At 41.7% G+C, this 17164-nt stretch overlaps 1 protein-coding gene across 2 annotated transcripts in view; it reads left to right on the top strand.

Annotated features, from left to right (window-relative positions):
• The window catches only part of MMAA (metabolism of cobalamin associated A), a 60132-nt gene that overhangs the window by 36732 nt on the left and 6236 nt on the right, over nucleotides 1–17164 (top strand). Inside the window, exons 2-4 of one of the 2 annotated variants that reach the window (XM_058666799.1) lie at nucleotides 9611–10114; nucleotides 12377–12499; nucleotides 15398–15568. In XM_058666799.1, the coding sequence (XP_058522782.1) occupies nucleotides 9670–10114; nucleotides 12377–12499; nucleotides 15398–15568 (739 nt within the window). In that variant the 5' untranslated portion in view covers nucleotides 9611–9669. The remainder of the gene's footprint in view (nucleotides 1–9610; nucleotides 10115–12376; nucleotides 12500–15397; nucleotides 15569–17164) is intronic. The other variant, XM_058666800.1, reaches the window with a different exon arrangement.

Below are 17164 nucleotides of genomic sequence, written 5' to 3'. Positions count from 1 at the left end.
ATTGGATCAATTTCAAGACAAATATCCCAAGTCAGACTGGCTGCGGCACAGCACATTTTTAATGAAGGAAAGTACCCGTACATTGAAATCAGACTTCAAAGAAAAAGGTCTTGAAATAGATGTAAACTTACTGTAAAATCTAGAGGAAAAAATGTGTTTCTAAAACATGAATTAACTGAGTTATCAGTGTAATGGAATTATTGACTCATGCAGAATTACAGCATTTATATGGTGAGCAGTAAACCGTGCTCTACATGGATGCCAAGGTAGCTCAGAGTCTAGGGAAAGCTGTCGTCTTACCAAATGACCACAGCACCATGACCACACTGTACGAAAGGGATGTGGCCGCATAGGAGAAGTGATTGTAACAATGGAAGGCCTGGGAAGTCCAGACGCTTGGGTTGGTCCTTGGTGTCTGCTTAGGAATTTGGAGATATGAAAAGGAGGGAAGGATTGGAAGGAATATCATGGTCCATGGCTGGCCTGTGTGAAAGAAGGTGGGCAGGTTTTCCCAGGACCCGTGTGCAGGTCAGAATGGTACCAGCAGTGCAATGAAAAAGAAAAGAGGTAAGGTGGAGAAACAGATGGATGCGCTCATTCAGGGTTCTACAACGCTGTGTCCTAATTGTCTTGGCTGGATTGAAAACACCACAATAGCGGGAGTGCCTGCATGATGCACAACAATAGCCTGGTCCAAGGCCTGCCATGGTGACTGGCATGTGGTTGACTCTCAATAAATATTTGCTGAACAAATGAGTGAGGGGCTGAATCACAGAAGAGGCCCAAGGAATGTTTTTAGTAGTTTGAGCAGTGAAGTAATGTACTCTCGGGGATCGGTGGTAGTCTGGGAGATGGGCTAAGGTTGATCGTAGAGGTGACTATGATAGACCGGGGAGTTTGGAACTTAAGAGTGCCCTTTGATGAGTTGCAGTTGACGTTAGAAAGAAAGCTAGGATATTTATTCACAGTGCAGGACTAGAAGTAGCGGGCAGTAGAAATTTTAAAAATCGGTGTTATTTACACTCTTAAAAGGCTAAGTTGTTTTATGAACCATGTGTTTCAGTTATATGTATGTGTTGACTGGTAGGAAATATATTTCTGCATGTAGAATGCAGTTAGTTTGTCACCACCACTGGTAGAGAAGCAGGACAGTGAGTGCAGAGACCAAGGAATGGGCAGCAAAGCTCTTTTTGAGGAAAACAGATGTGGGTCTTCAAATGTTGCTGTCCATCACGAGCTGTGTTGCAGGGAGGGGAACACGTTTACCTGCCCGTTGTGCTGGGGCTCCCTCTTAATATTTTTCACCTTACATTAATAAAATGGTATGGCTTAATAGGTATGGCAGTGCTTTGAGTGATTTTTCTGAATACTGTCAGTGCTACAGAATTTCTCTCAAAATGTGGTAGTACTTAGCTTACACAGTGTAGGCTAAAGCTGTCTTCAGGAATTGTGTCCATTAGTGGAAACAGTTTGATGGTGGACCAAGTCATTTGCTTTTTTCCCCTAAGGAAGCAGGAGAGGATGCTGAGCTGCAGGTGCCTGTGGGATGTGCTCCCTCCTGCCGAGTGTTGGTGTTCTAACGATGCTTCCTCTTTTCTGCTTGTGCTGCTTTCAAGGCTGCTATGTCATGTCTTAGGAAAGTCGGGGACCTCTTTAAACTCTAGTTGAGGAGGTGGGCATTTGGTTCAGTGCCCAAGACAACCGTGTCTTGTGTCCGTGTGCTGGAGTTGTCTTGTTCCAGGTTCCTGCCATAGCAAACTCCAAGAAGCTGTGATGCCGGCTCAAGTACTTAGTTACCTGTCACTCACCCGGGGGACCTGGGTTATGTTCTTCCCAGCGTTTGGGAGGTGGAGCAGTACAAAGCAGCACTCTCTTTCTCTTTGAAATCGGATGTAGTTTGCTCGAATCGGCAGATTAGTGGGATTTAAGTATGTTATGAAGTTAGTTGTCAGACGATTTTCTGTGGAATGAAGTGCATTTGAAAATGGTTAATGTTTGATCTGTGCTGCTATCACCTAACACATTATTGGGACAGCCTAATTTTTCACTTTGGTCTAAATAAAGAAATTAGATGAAAGCAAGTCATAACCATGCCAGTGTTCAAACGTGAAGAATTACATTTTCTCCAGCATTGATCCCACATAGGTCTGGATTTATAAAATCTGTAGTTTTCACACAAGTTCTGTGGGTGTTGTGAGGCAGCGGTCACTCAGCCTTCTGCTGTGTCAGGCAGGGTAGCCTGCCCCATGGAGACTAATGCCGCCCTGGCTGAGGAAGCTGATGCGTTCTGCAGGAGAGAGCAGCCACTGCTGACCTGGGCCACGGGGTGGGGCACCCAGGAAGCTGGCCTCCAGGGCGAGGTTTGAAGGGTTGACACTTAGAATTAGATATATATGCTTGGCAGATACTTGCAGGGAGGGAATTTCAACTGAACTTGAACTATGGTTATGCAGCAGGGTGGAGGAACCCACCGTGAGGGGAGAGGGGGAGAAACAACACAATGTAATTAATGAATAAATTTAATAAAAAAAAAAAAAGAGAAAAAAAGAATTAGATATATAAACAGCGCTTGAGCCTCAACATGGGGTGGTGGAGAGAGTATCCTTTTTCTGTTGTTTGTTTAAGCCTCTTTAACATTTAATTTGTATTAGTAATCAAAGGCCAGGAATTTAACAGTTGAGCTAAATCTTGCAGTGTAAGCTATAGATTTATCCAATAGTTGATATGAGTTCTCTGAGGAACATTATAACTAAGTTCTAAGAAAGCAGTATTTTAATTGTTAGAGCCATCTATACCACTTTAGCTAGACAGTGTTTATTCATCTCTTTTACTTTGGGAGGGTTGTTTGTGTTCCTTATTACAAATGGGCCTGATTTCATCTAGTGAAATTTAGGAATTAAAACTCATCTTGTTACTGAGTTAGCATTCCTTACAAGCGCTCTGTTCGGGTTCTCTGCTTTAGAAGGATGGTCAGATGTCAAAATGTGGACTCTAGAAGGCAGCGGTATTTGTTTGTTTTTCAAGATTTACTTACTTATCTGAAAGAGTTAAACTGAGAGAGAGAAAGAGCTTTTCCATCTGCAGGCTCACTCCCAGAATGGCTGCACCAGCTGAAGCTGGGAGCCTAGAGCTCCACCTGGGTCTCCCCGGGGTGGTGGTGGGGAGGGGGACTGGGGCATATGCTGTCTACTGGTGCCTCTCAGGTACGGTATTGAGGCTGAGTCAAAAGTGAGCAGCTGGGTGTCAAACCTGAGCTCCTATGGGATGCTGGCATTACAAACAGGAGCTTAGCATACTGGGCTACAACACTGCACGTGCAGAATGTTTTCAGTGACGGTCCTCAGATCACACCAGTGAAGGCTGCCCTCCCAACTTTTCTTAGGGCACTTTAGGTCAACATAGAGTAGGTAGGCTAACCACACAGGAGCATTCAGGGACCTGTGTGCCCGGCCCCGGGCTGGCTTCTGAGGGAAGCAAGAATTGAGGTTGTCCTTCCTCTGGGGGGATCTGTAGCTGGGCTGAGCGATGAATATTGAAGAGAGATCTGTTAACAGGTACGTTAGAAAACAGGACGATCACTGTGCCTGATATGAGGCCAGAAGTCCGCAGAGTTGAGTAGAATCATGAACAGTGGACAAGCTGAGGGAAGAGCGGTCATGGCGGAGGTGCTACTGGAACTGAGTAGGTGTTAGGCAGATAAAGTGCAGCATAAGTATTCAGATGCCTGCTTGTTAGTTAAGCACGTAGACGGTACATTTGCTGTTCATCACTTCATTAAAACACCACGGAGGAGCTTCTTGGGAAGCAAAGGCTTACTTTTCTAACACTTAGGCAGCTCATGGTTGAGGGCCAGTGGCCTTGCCAGACTGGCACCTGGTGGAGGCTGGCGAGAGTGGGGAAGATGAGGAGCATTCGCATGGTGAGACAGGAAGTGAGACCGGATCGGCTTAAATAACCAACCCTCTGTCAAGAATTACCTGCAGTAGGGAAACCCCAGTGACTTCTGATCTCCAGATCTTCATTGCAACCAAGGCTTCACTCTAACCTGTCACCTGTTACCATTTGTCCATTTGAGACATTGAGATTTAAATATCTGCATTAGTTTGGGGAGCCGTGTCTTGTCTGGTTTATAACAGATGGGTTTTTTGAAAAAATCTGCCACACTGAAAAATGGCTAGCAGCTCAAGTACGTACATCATGTTATTTCAGAGTACCGTTGAAATTCAAATCATAATGTGTTTGTGATGATAGTTTGTAGGCACAGAAGCATAACTAGAACTGGATTAGCACTTTTTTGACCTTGGCACATACTTCTTTCTACTACCCTTTTTAGGATAGATGATGAGTGTATGTCTAATTTAGAAAATGATGTCAATATATTAAATGTAACACTGATGATCATATTGACTGGTAAGATTGAGGACTCATCATGTTTGCTTCTGGTGTTAGGAAGAAATCTGAATGCTGAAGGAAGCAAGTTCCAGGCCCAGATATAAAAGATAATAATTAAATCTTGAATATTTTTAGACGTTTCTCATCAAAATTCAAAAAAAATTTTAATTCTAAAAATCCTGAATTTTGCCTTAGAATTTTTTTCTTATTGTGCTGATTTTACTAGTTTTCTGTTGCTGCTGTGACAAATTACTACAAACTTAGTGGTTTAAGATAACACAAATGTACCTGACAGTCTGTTCACACTTCTGACTTGCTCTCCCTGAGCTGAAGCCTTTCAGTGGCACTTAATTACATGAAGCAATTCTAGGAGATAAATCAGTTTCCTAACTTTCTCCAGCTTCTAATGGCCCCCTGCTCTCCTCGACTCTTGGCCCTCATAGCCAGCCTCAGAACCAGCCTGGGTGGCTGAGTCCTCATGTCTTTTTTTTTTTTTTTAAAGATTTTTATTGTTATCAGAAAGCCGATATACAGAGAGAAGGAGAGACAGAGAGGAAGATCTTCCATCCGATGTTTCACTCCCCAAGTGAGCCGCAACAGGCCGGTGCGCGCTGATCCGATGCCGGGAACCAGGAACCTCTTCCGGGTCTCCCACGCGGGTGCAGGGTCCCAAAGCCTTGGGCCGTCCTCGACTGCTTTCCCAGGCCACAAGCAGGGATTTGGATGGGAAGTGGAGCTGCCGGGATTAGAACCAGCACCCATATGGGATCCCGGGGCATTCAAGGCGAGGACTTTAGCCGCTAGGCCACGCCGCCGGGCCCAGAGTCCTCATGTCTTACTTAGGTATGACACTTGTGTTCCCCCTCCACCCTTCTTGCATTTATATGGCGTTCATGACAGTATTGGACTGACTTGGATAATCCAGGAAATCTTGTCATCTCAGAGTATCCTGCAGCACGCTGTCCAGCCACCAGGCCTCAGGCATTTCTGTATGGTAACACGGCTGGCTACTACATGTGATTGTGCCCCTTCTCTAGAGCCCTCTCCGGCATCCCTGAGCCCTACATGTGACTTCCTCTTTGACCTTCCCCCCTGTACTTTTCATATGGCCGATTTGAATCCAGCCATACTGGCCCCCAGTTGATTGATGGACTGGTTGATGGATAAGACAGTCAACTCTTGTATGTAAACCTCAGAAAGGCAAGAACTTTTGTTTCTACCATTGTTGTATCTGAAAATGTGTCTGTATTTGGAAAGTGGACAGTTTTACTAAATTTGTTTTCTCGTTCAGCTGAACAGCTTCTTTTTGATATGACTTGTTAAGCAGGTATGCCTCCAAGGACTGAAATACCTATGTTTGAGTCTCTGCCCTGATCCTGCCTATGATCGTGTTCACCAGGCACTATCATTCTTTTTTTTCCCTTCAGTGAAATGAGAATATTAACTGTCACACAGTCCTCACTGGACATTATGGTGAAGTTAACATCCGAAAGTGGCTTATAAATGCTGAAATGTCACAAAAGTGGAGAATGAAATGAATTCAGAACAGAAGCTTCAAAAAACTTTTTTAAAAAAACTGCAGTGCAGGCCGGGCGCAATGGTCTTGTCATTGGACGCACCAGGATCCCTTATGGATACCGGTTCTAACCCCAGCAGCCCAGCTTCCTATCTAGCTCCCTGCTTGAGGCCTGGGAAAGCAGTCAAGGACAGCCTAGGGCCTTGGAACCCTGCACCCGTGAGGAAGAGCAGGAGGAGACTAGGCTCCTGGCTTCTGATCAACACAATTCTGACCATTGTGGCCCCTTGGGGAGTGAATCAGCAGATGGAAGATCTTCCTCTCTGTCTCTGCTTCTCTGTGTATACCTAATTTTCCAATAAAAGTAAAATAAATCTTATAAAAAAAAAAAAAACCTGTGGTGTTCCAGACTCCCCTGTCAAGCTTTGAGGAAGCTAATGTGGAGAAAATGGTTTTGCCTCTATCTTCTCTTTTCCTTTCCTTAATCCCATGCTAACTTGTAGGTCCTTCTTGTCTTGCTGAGGTTTCCTAAAGTGGGCTCTGTGTTCCAGAGTCCCATCACTCTTTCCTTCTCAACTGCTGCAAGGGTCATTACGTACAAAGCAGAGTTGATCACATCACTCCCATGAAGGTATTTGTGGTTTGTGAACAGACAAAATCGAGTTCCTTGTTCTCAGCTTACATGCTGGTCTGGTCTGATCCCCTACTGCTTGTTCCATATTCCCAGGGTTTTCTGCCTTACTGAGCTTCTCAGTCAGCTCTAAAATGACAGCTCAAGTCCTCAGGAAAGATTGCCTTATTCTTCACCTGTTTTATTCTTTCAGAGTCGTTCCTGATGTCGACTTCGCCATGATGTTAATCCCCCTCCCCCAGGAGAGTTAGTTCTTGTAATTCTGTCCATTCTCATCATACATTGTTCTTTTTTGGTCGCAGTATATATTCTATGAGCTCTCAAAGTTACAGAGTTAGATAATTTAAGACGATGAATTCCACTTACGCAGGTATAGTGTGTTGAATTGTAGCCCACCCAAAGTAGATGCCTGCGTGCTAATCCCTGCAACAGTGAAAGTGACCCTATTTGAAGAGAGAGTCTTGTTGGTGTAATTAGGTGACTAATACCACACCTGAGGAACTGCAGGCTGTCCCAGCAGCCCTGGGGACTCCTTATAGCTATGGCAGAGCACCTAGGATGTAAGCAAATGGCTTTGCTACCAGCATCAGTGTAATTACTACATCACCAGTGGCAGGGGCTAGGCAATAGTGTATGCTCAGGAAATGGTGATTAAATAAAAATGTCGTTCTTGTTTTTGAACTTCTATTCTAGTTAGAGTGCTTGTGGTGTTGATAAGAATCATGCCTAACATGTATTAGAACAGAGCTTCATAAGTAGATCCACTCTCCAGTTTTTTCCCTTAAATATGTCTGTGAAGAGTTAGATGAAGTTTTTAAAGTTGTCTTTAAAAAAAAAGATTTTTTTAAATTGGAAAAGTAGATTTACAGAGAGGAGAGACAGAGAAGAAGCTCTTCCATCCACTGTTTCACTCCCCAAGGAGCTTCAACAACAAGAGCTGAGCCAATCTGAAGCTTGGAGCTTCTTCCAGATGTAGGGTCCCAAGGCTTTGGGCTGTCCTCGATTGCTTTCGACTGTTATAAGCATGGGGCTGGAAAGGAAGTAGAGCAACCTGGACACAAAATGGCACTCATATGGGATCCTGCTGTGTAAGGCGAGTACTTTAGCCATCAGGCTACGACGCTGGGCCCTAAAGTTGTCTTACAAACAAGTTTACACTTTAAAAAATATTGCCCTTTTATGCCAGTGTGGTGACTAATCTTCCACCTGCAAGCTCCAGCATCCCAGTTGGGCACAAGTTCATGTCAAGACTCCTCACTTGAAGTCCAGCTCCCTGTTTGTGGCCTGGGAAGGAAGTAGAAGATGGCCCAAGTCCTTTGACCTCTGCACCCACATGTGCTATGCAAAGGAAGCATCTGGCTCCTGGCTTCGTATCGGTTCAGCACTGGCTACTGCAGCCATTTGCGGAGAGAACCAGCAGATGGAGAGTCTCTCTCTCCTCACTGAGATTCTTTCTTTCAAATAAAGATAAAATAAATCTTTAAATAAGTAAATACATTTCCCTTTTAGAGTAAGGCTGACTTTGTACAAAGAGAAGTTCCAAGCTATCCTCAAATTGAAAAAGTTACTGTGTTTGGAACACTGGCGTAGTTACAGATTTTTTAAAAAATGCAAGCCATTTTGTTTTTTCCCTTAGTACAGTGTTAATAAGCTAAAATCAATTTCATATTCATTGGCTTTTTGAAGTGCAGTTTGAAGAATACCTTAGAGTACCAAAGTTATTTGTTTCATTTTGCTATGAGTTACTTGAAAACGAAGATTCACAAATAATCATCAGCCCACAGTAGGCAGATTGTTTGTATCTGTCCGTAAATCTTTCCACTGGAAGTTATGTCTGTGACCTAATTAGTGCCGACTTTATCAGTTGTTATGACTGTGGAAGCTAATGTTCACCAAGCGCTTCCTCAGTGCTAGGCACTGTTCCCGGCATGTCTGCCCGAGTCAGTGAACAGTGGCACCTTTCCTTCTCGGTGGAGTTCGAAGTGGAGAGTATTAGTTAAGTTGAAGTAAAGGATCCACATCTAATTCTGTAGTGGTTCAGAACTCAGATTCAGTGCAGTGGGGCTGCGGAGAAGCATTGTTAATAAGCACCCAGGTGGTTCTGGCCATGCTTTGAGATACTCTGGTCTGTTCTAAGCCATCCTCATAGTTCCCCATGAGGCTTGTGGTGGTGGGTTGTGTGCTTAGGCTAGACTATTCGGTGTAAGGCTGGTGAATGCGTAGAGAGCTGCTCCCGAAAGCTCACAGAAGATGGACTACTTCAAAATCATGTAGCTTTTTTCACAATACAAAATTTTCTTCAGTTCTTTGAAGCCCCCATCTAAAGTGCGAGTACCCACTATTAATCACATTTCTTTTGTAGAGGGTGAATAAAAAGCTAGTAATACCAGAGGGATTCCTTTTTATTTTATTTTATGTTTTTTAAGGATTTATTTGGAAGGCAGAGTAACAGAATCTTCCATCTGCTGGCTCACTGCTCACTGCCCTGCCTGATGAGCCAGGCCAAAGCAAGGAGGCCTGCACTCTTATCTTGCTCTCCCATAGCGTGTGTGGGGGCCATCTGACACTGCCTTCCCAGGCACATTAGCAGGAAGCTGGATTACAAGTGTAGCAGTCAAGTTTAGAACCGGCACTCCAGTGTGGGATGCTGGTGTTGGAAATGATGGCTTAATGTGCTTTAACATAGGAACATCAGTGCCCCAAAAAATCTTTTTCATAAACTTCAAAGTCAGGTGTATTGATCTAGGGAAATGGTGAAGGTGAATGTGAGCAAGCACAGTGTGAAATATCTGCCCTCTTGGGATTTTGTACATTTGGTTTTTGTTGGGAAGAAATTTTTAATGTAAATCTCACTTCATGGCTGAGTAACAGTTCCATGATTTGGGTTGTTTTGAATATTCAGTGCGATCAGAGAGGGAAACTTTGTTCTTAAGTTTCATAAGAAACCTTTGATTCATTTTCATTAATGCTACCAGTAACTCTGACTATGCCTTTAAGAATATGAAGGAAACTGAATTTCAGTTTTACTACCTCATAGTTTTAACTGCGAAAAATGTTTCTCTTTCATCTAGGGGAGGCACAGATCATACTGAGTGAAAAAGCATCTGCTCTTTCTTCAGTGGCCAACAAGATGAACATTCCCTTGCTGCTGCCTCGTCCTCACCAGCATGTCCTCAGAGGCCTTGTCCGAACACCTTTCCAACGTTGCCGCTTCATCTTTCACTCAGGTCCTCATCTGGGACCAGGAATCCCATGTGCTCAGCTCTTTCATTCTCTTGGACCCCGTTGTACAAAATGGAGGCTGCAGTCAAATGGCTTGAAGAGAAATTTATCTATACAAACAACTTTGAAGGACCCCACAGAAGGACTTTCTGATAAAGAACAAAGATTGGTGGATAGACTGTACATGGGTTTAATCCAAGGGCAGAGGTCCTGCTTAGCAGAGGCCATAACTCTCATAGAATCAACTCACCGCAGGAAAAAGGAGCTGGCCCAGGTGCTTCTTCAGAAAGTGTTAATCTATCACAGAGAACAAGAGCAGTTAAATAAAGGGAAACCACTGGCATTTCGAGTGGGTCAGTCTTTCTTGTTCAGTAATTTTTTTGTAAATTCTGTCTTAATTTATCATCTTTTTCAGAAATTTGGGGATGAAATTTTAAATGCCTTTTTTGACAAATACTAATCTTTTCATGTTGAAAGAAATTGTCAAGACCATTTGTTTGAACCAAGGCTTTGTATTTTAAGAGAATAATACTAAACTTCTATTTTTGTGAGACTCTTGGCTTTGGCTGCCAGAATAGAACTGTATATTGAAAGATCTACGAGCCAGTTCAGTCCTTTCTTTGAGTAGTTCTTCTGTTTAGTAGCTTAAAGTGAGTTCCTTGTTTTGTAGTTATTACAACTGTAATTATGCTTACAATGTTTCCAATAGCTACTTCTTTTGTGTTTCATTCTTTAGTCTTGGTATAGGCAAATCTCATGTCTTTGAGATAGGGAGTTTCTTCTGGGAGGAGCTCTTAACCTAGTTGTCTCAAAACCAAAATATATTTGAAAAGAAAAGACCTATGAATTTTGCTGTTTGTACTTAGATATTCATTTGATGATAGACAGTTTGACTTGGTTTTGTAATTACAAACCTGCTTGCTACTTTTTTGAAATGGTATATTTTGAAACAATTTAGACATGTGAGCAGCAGCTGTTCAGCAGAGCAGCTTGTATGAAATGAGTGTTCCATGATAATGGCCTAGGCAATATGAAACATTCCTTTTGCTAAATTAGGCCAAGAAGTGGTGGTTGAAGTGTGGAAATTTTTTTGACAAATGAGTAAATGTGTTTAGAAATTGACTGATGTTATGTTAGATTCAAATGATTTATTGCAGTATAGGGACTAAAGTTTCTTAATTTTTAAGATAATGGGTATAAAGATTTTAAAGATGATTTCAATAATAACTCACAACCAGAGTTAGTACCAGATTTGCCCCATTTTTCTCATGTTTTTGTGTCCTTTCTGATGGGCTGTCATTTTGGGAGGACCACAGTGGTTGTATTTTAGATAGAGCAGCAGATTTCCAAAGAGAATTCTTAGTTATCATGATCTGTCCACCTACCAGGACTCCATGAAAAAAGAATGTTCCAGAAGTGTGTGGAGATAAGCCATTCACGTATCACTTTGTAGTGCTATTTGAGTTCTTTTACCATGATCTTGTGCGGCCAGAAAAATCTGTCTCTACTGCAGTTATTATTTTTTTTCTCTATCCTTAAGAGCAACAAATGTTTATTCCATGCTGTAAGGTGTTTCAGATAGAGGCCTGCACTGAGAATTGTGGCCAGGAGCCAGGCATATCTTGTACTATGCCTACATTTGAATCTATTAGCAACTAAATGCCTATGTTTTATACTTTATCAAACATACACTTAAGGGAGAGTATTAAAAAGGTTTGTAGAAAGATGGAATTAAGTGATAAGTTTATTTCAGTGCAACATTTTTTTTAATCTGGATGTAATTTTTTTATAGTTTGCATGATTTCCACAAATTTTTTAAGACTCCTTCATGTATGACACACACTGTTCTAAGCAGATTGCAGCTGTTAGCTTGTCTGAATCTTAACATACCCTGAAGGGATTGGTTCCAGTGTGGTGTCTTATTGCTGAGGGTACTGAGGCGCAGAAAGAGGTTCAGTGGCTTCCTCAAGGTCGCCCAGCCGGTGAGAGTTCAGATGGGAACCTGCCCACTGACTTTGGGGTTCCTGTTCTTGGTCACCATACTCTGCGGACTGGCCAAATAGGAGGCTCTGTTGGCTTTTAAAATATAGAATTATTATTTTCAGAATTCATTTTGGATAATATATATGCTTTGAATTTTGAATGAGATGAAGGAAAAATGATCTTTCATAAATAGAAAATTATTTTGTTAATCATTGGGGGGTTTCCAGAGCAATTGAATTATTTTTCCAATGGGAAGATAAAGTAGTCAGAACTGGGGCAGGTAGAATAATTACTGATCATCATGAGAGACCAGCCGATGTCAAGCCAGGCAACGGAGCCTGTCCAGAAAGGTACATTGTTCAGGTGAAAAAGCAAAGCATGTTCTATTATTTTTGGAAGGGCATTTTTGCAAACATTATAACTCAGAGTTATTGTTCCCTATATCTGCATTCCTCAGGAATTAGATAATGAAATGGATTCTCATTTACTGCTTTGAGACATGTTAAGATATTAGTGATGGCTTTGAGGAATGTTGGGAAATAGAAGGCAGTCTTGATATTTTATTCAACAAAGCTGATCATAATACTGATTTTAATTGTTTCATTAAATTTGAAGACTTCTCTTCACTGTAGGGTTGTCTGGCCCTCCTGGTGCTGGGAAATCCACATTTATAGAATATTTTGGAAAAATGCTCACTGAGAGAGGGCACAGATTATCTGTGCTAGCTGTGGACCCTTCATCTTGCACCAGTGGCGGTGAGTATAACTGGTTCTCTGTAAGTTGCTGAGCTTGGAGGGGCTCCCCATTAGAATTTAGAGGGAATTTGCACAGTTGAGTGTTCTCTCACTGTTAGCTGAGTTTGCTGTCACTGGAGGGAGTTGGAAAGAGTGACAGGGTGAGTTTGAGAGCATTGGATTGGAGGTCAGCTTGTGAGTGTCTCAGTGGCTGTAGAAGAAACCTAGGGTCACAGGTGCTGGAAGATGAAGACGCTTAAATCAGTTTCAGCCCTTTGGTGGCTGTGCCTAAGGGCCTTCCCTCCAGTGACCTCTCCTGGCTGCATCAGCAGCTACCTGACTCAGAAAATGGGTCCTTACTCATTCATGAGTAATATCTCTTCAGCTTAAAAAAAAAGGTGCTTACTGCTGTTTATAGCTTGTCACCTCTTTATATTATATGTTCAGTTAAACAGAAAGTTCTTAGACTGTGCCATATATTGCTGTGACCCAGCATGCTTTGTGTTAGTATACCATCCGCTGCACAGTGGTCAGCATTTATTTACTGACTTGAGGTCATGCAATCACTCAGAGTTTAATTTTAAGCTCATCAAAAATAAAATAAATGTAAACCTAGTTCCCCAAAGGATTGTTAAAGGAAACATAAAGTACACCAGCACACCTTATCAATATTCAGGGAAGATTTTTCTTTTCATTCTTGATGATTTAAGCCTTTCCTCTTGCGACTGTTCCCTGAATGAGTATTTGAGGGCCCAATGTAAGTGAGGCACTGTGCCTGGAAAGTACTGTGCCGTATCGCTGTGGATGAAACCCTGTCCTCCTGGCCTTATGGAACTTTAGGTCTTGGCTAGGAAACAGGCCTTTGGGGTGTCATGCACCGTGAAGGGATCAGTGCAGTTTTCTTCATAAAAGCCTTGCATTTGAACACTGAGATAGTCTCTCTATTGGTTAACTGCTACAAAGGAAAAATGGAGGCTATGACTGCACTCAGATTTCAGGAATCTTAGGTCAGTAGAGAGGTAAAGGAAAATTCCTTTCACCATGCATGGAGAAACGTAGCCTGGAGCATTCACTGTAATCAAAAGGCCAAGTGTAGATTAAAAAAAAACAAACAAACCCAAAAACATAGACTCACAAAGCTCATGATTCAATCCGTGTGAGTGTATTGTGAATTATCATATATGAACTTTGTTAAATGTAAGCATTTTAATGAGGGAGTTTTTGATGCATGCCCACAACGGTCCACAAAAAGGCCTTTTCTTCTCTTATCTTCATAATATTGTAGAATACTTGCAATAGAAAAAATAATAGTTTGAGATAATGGTAGGTAGTAGAAATGATGTCATAAAATAGTCTGGAATTAAAGTTGCATAAAATATATAGTCCCAAACTTTTCTCCAACCAGAAATGAGGATCCCTTTCTCAGGTAAAAATATGTAGACTTTGGAAGAAAAAATAGGAGGAGAATAAACAAGACCCCATGCCTGCATTCATTTCTACCTTATTGCAGTGGTACATATTATCTGGCAAACTGCATACATTAAATTTACCAAATCAGTCCCTTTGAGTTTATACTCAGTCTGTGTGCTTTGGATTCACAGAAACCACCCCAACCCACCCACCCCCGTGCACAGTTTTCAGAGCTTCTGGAGGGTCTGCAACTAACAGCTTTGAATTTACTGGCACAATTATATAGAAGAGTAATTTCTAAATGATAGTTCAGCATGGTAGGATGTGTAAGATAATCATGTAAAGTCTAGCTTTGGCAGGTTGTTGACTTACACCGAGATGACTTCATGGAGAAAATGACTTTAGAAAAAAGGCATTATGTGAAGTAAGGTAGTTAAGATATGTGGTGGTTGTGTGCACTAGAATTAGAATTGAGAATGAGAAACTGGAATCTTCAGGGAAAAGAGCATATCGTTAAGAAACTCCTCTGTCTTGAGCTACTTCATGTGGAAAAATTGGCTTTCAGAGTGAAGATATTAAGGTTAAAACATCACAGTACCTTCAAATGTTGTTATCTGGCTAAAGGAAAGAAAGAAAATAGTAGCCCTAGGGCTTTCAGTCTTGCAGAATTTGCCAGAATTGATGTTTACCAGAATATTGTAGTGTATCCTGTTCTTTGTGCTAGTATAAGCTTGGGGAGTCTTTGTGGTGATGGTGGAGGGCCGCTCAGATGCTCAGATGCTGGTGAAGAAGGCAGAGCAGCAGTGCTGTGGCACCCACTGAGATGTGCTTGGGACGAAAACTGTAGGGAGGAGCAAGGGATTTTACTGATAGGTATAATGTGGTTAAGTTCTGTGTTTTTGTTCTTAGCAGTTTCGGAAACACTGTCTATAATTATATGGATTGTCCAGGGGCTTCTTATCCTTGTTTTGTAGCTGAGGAAAGGGGTTCAGGAGTCTAAGGTGTCTTCCCAAAATTGGATAGCAAGGAATGGTGTTGCCAGGGTACAGACCCTGTGGTTGGTACATTATGGATTAGCAGTTGGGGTACAGGGTGGGGTGTCTTCAGGCGTGAATACATGGATGCGGAAGAGTGGGCAGTGAAACAACAGTGTTGAGATGGCAACCAAGAAACTATACTGGCTGGAACTGAGAGTTGTTTGGGAGCATTGGAAGGTGAAATTGGGCAGGTAGGTTAGGGCTGGGTTCCAGGGTATGCAGAGCTAGGCTGAAGATCCTAGGTTTGAATTCCTTGGTCAGTGGGCAGCCTTTATAAGTGGTTTTGAGGAGCTCATGGTGTCACAGTATTTACATAAGACTGTATTCATTGAGTTGAAGGGAAGCTCTGTAATATGGAATACAGTTTGAGATTGTGAGAAAATTGGTATAAAGCAATTTCCCTCAAGAAGTTGCTGGTTGATAATTGGCCCTTGCAACTGTTCCATGTTTATACTCTGTACCTGTGTTATAGGATCGCTCTTAGGTGACAAAACTCGAATGACTGAGCTGTCAAGAGATATGAATGCATACATTAGGCCATCTCCTACTAGAGGCACTTTAGGAGGTGTGACAAGGACTACAAATGAAGCCATCCTGTTGTGTGAAGGAGGGGGCTATGACATCATTCTGATTGAAACTGTAGGTAAGTATGATCCTCTATTTCATAAAATAAATACTATCCGAATGTCATGTTTAAAGATAAGTGACAATTAATTTCAGTTTGTATGTACTAAAGGTGTTAGTTAATGCACAATAGTACCCCAGACTTCCTGGAAGATAATAGTACATATAGGCTGTAGTACCTGGAAGAGCATAACATATGTCAGCTATAATCCCTGTCCTCAAAAATCTTAAAATGGTAGAAATAAACCATGTATCTAAATAAATTTTAAACAAGGTGTTGTGTTATTTGTGCCACAAGAGAGCTGTAAGTCTTCGCTTGACGCATATATGCATTACTTCAGTACACACTTATTTTAATAGTCATTCATGTTTCTTATATAGTACATGCTAAGAAGGTTAATATAGTTGGGTTATTTGAAATGTAGAGTGCCGGAGTCCAGCACCGGCCGAGGTTCGGAGCTCGGGAAGGGTGCGTGAATCAGGCGTGAAGAGAGAAAGAAAGGAGACGGACCACCTGATTCCTTGATCGTAGTGGACAAAGCGAGAAAGCTGTCCGCTTTATTTATACAGAAGCAGTACAAAGTTTTTTCTTAGGGGCATATTAACATAGCTTCAGGGGGGCACAATTTACAACTTCTTGAGAAATGATTGAGGAAGGATTCCACATTCCTTGCTTATCTTGGCTTGTCATTCTTCATCTGCTCTCCTCAGGTCTGGACTATAACCTAGGCACCATCTGTGTCAACCAGACCCCTATCTTGTATGAGTTAAAAGGTCTGGGGCCTTGGTCTATGGGGATTGGGGTTATTGACATTAGTTGGCCATTAGGTCTGTAAGCTCACACAGTTTGTTAAAGCAAGGGAAATAACGGCGGAAAGAATTGCAGTTAGCAATGAGCTAAGTTACTCTATTTAAGTTTCAACTCTACAATGGATGAGTGAGTGTTTCCAAAGACAATTCTACAAATTTTTCAGTATTAGGCAAGGCATTATCCATTCCAACGTTGCAACCAAGAGTTTCTCAGTAGACAACACATCTTATGCAGTAATACACTCCTAATACAATTCTTATTCAACTTATCTATCACTAAATGGGAGAAATACATCAAGAGAGAAAAAACATGAAGATCTAAGACAAAAGGTTATAAACATTACATTCCTCTACAACTGCAGGCTCTACAACTTCATAAGTGATCAAACAATAATCAAAAATATATCTTTATGATGTTAGTGAAATCACCCTGTATTTCCTCTAGCTAAAAATTTATGAAAACAACTAAAACAGCTACATTTTCTATATTCTAAAGAATTGCAAGGACAGGCTAACCTTTAAGACCACAGTAACTATATTTTTTGCCTTAGCAGGATAGCCTTTAGGGTCACAGTAACTATATTATTTGTTATAGCAGAATGCCCTTTAGGGTCACAGTAACAGGATAACTTTTAGGGTTCCTCTTATCAAGCCATTCCCCAGAAAGCATGATAAATATCTGAGCCAGATTTTCTGGCAATGGGTAAACAGCACAGACTTAATTATACTCCTGTGTGTAGTTAAAGGCCCACTCACCAGGACATTGTCAGTAACATTAACTCTTAAGCTCATGTTGGTTGTAAAA

The sequence above is a fragment of the Ochotona princeps genome, chromosome 7, assembly GCF_030435755.1.
Source record: "Ochotona princeps isolate mOchPri1 chromosome 7, mOchPri1.hap1, whole genome shotgun sequence".
Lineage (NCBI taxonomy): Eukaryota > Metazoa > Chordata > Mammalia > Lagomorpha > Ochotonidae > Ochotona > Ochotona princeps.
This window is presented reverse-complemented; position numbering and strand designations above follow the sequence as displayed.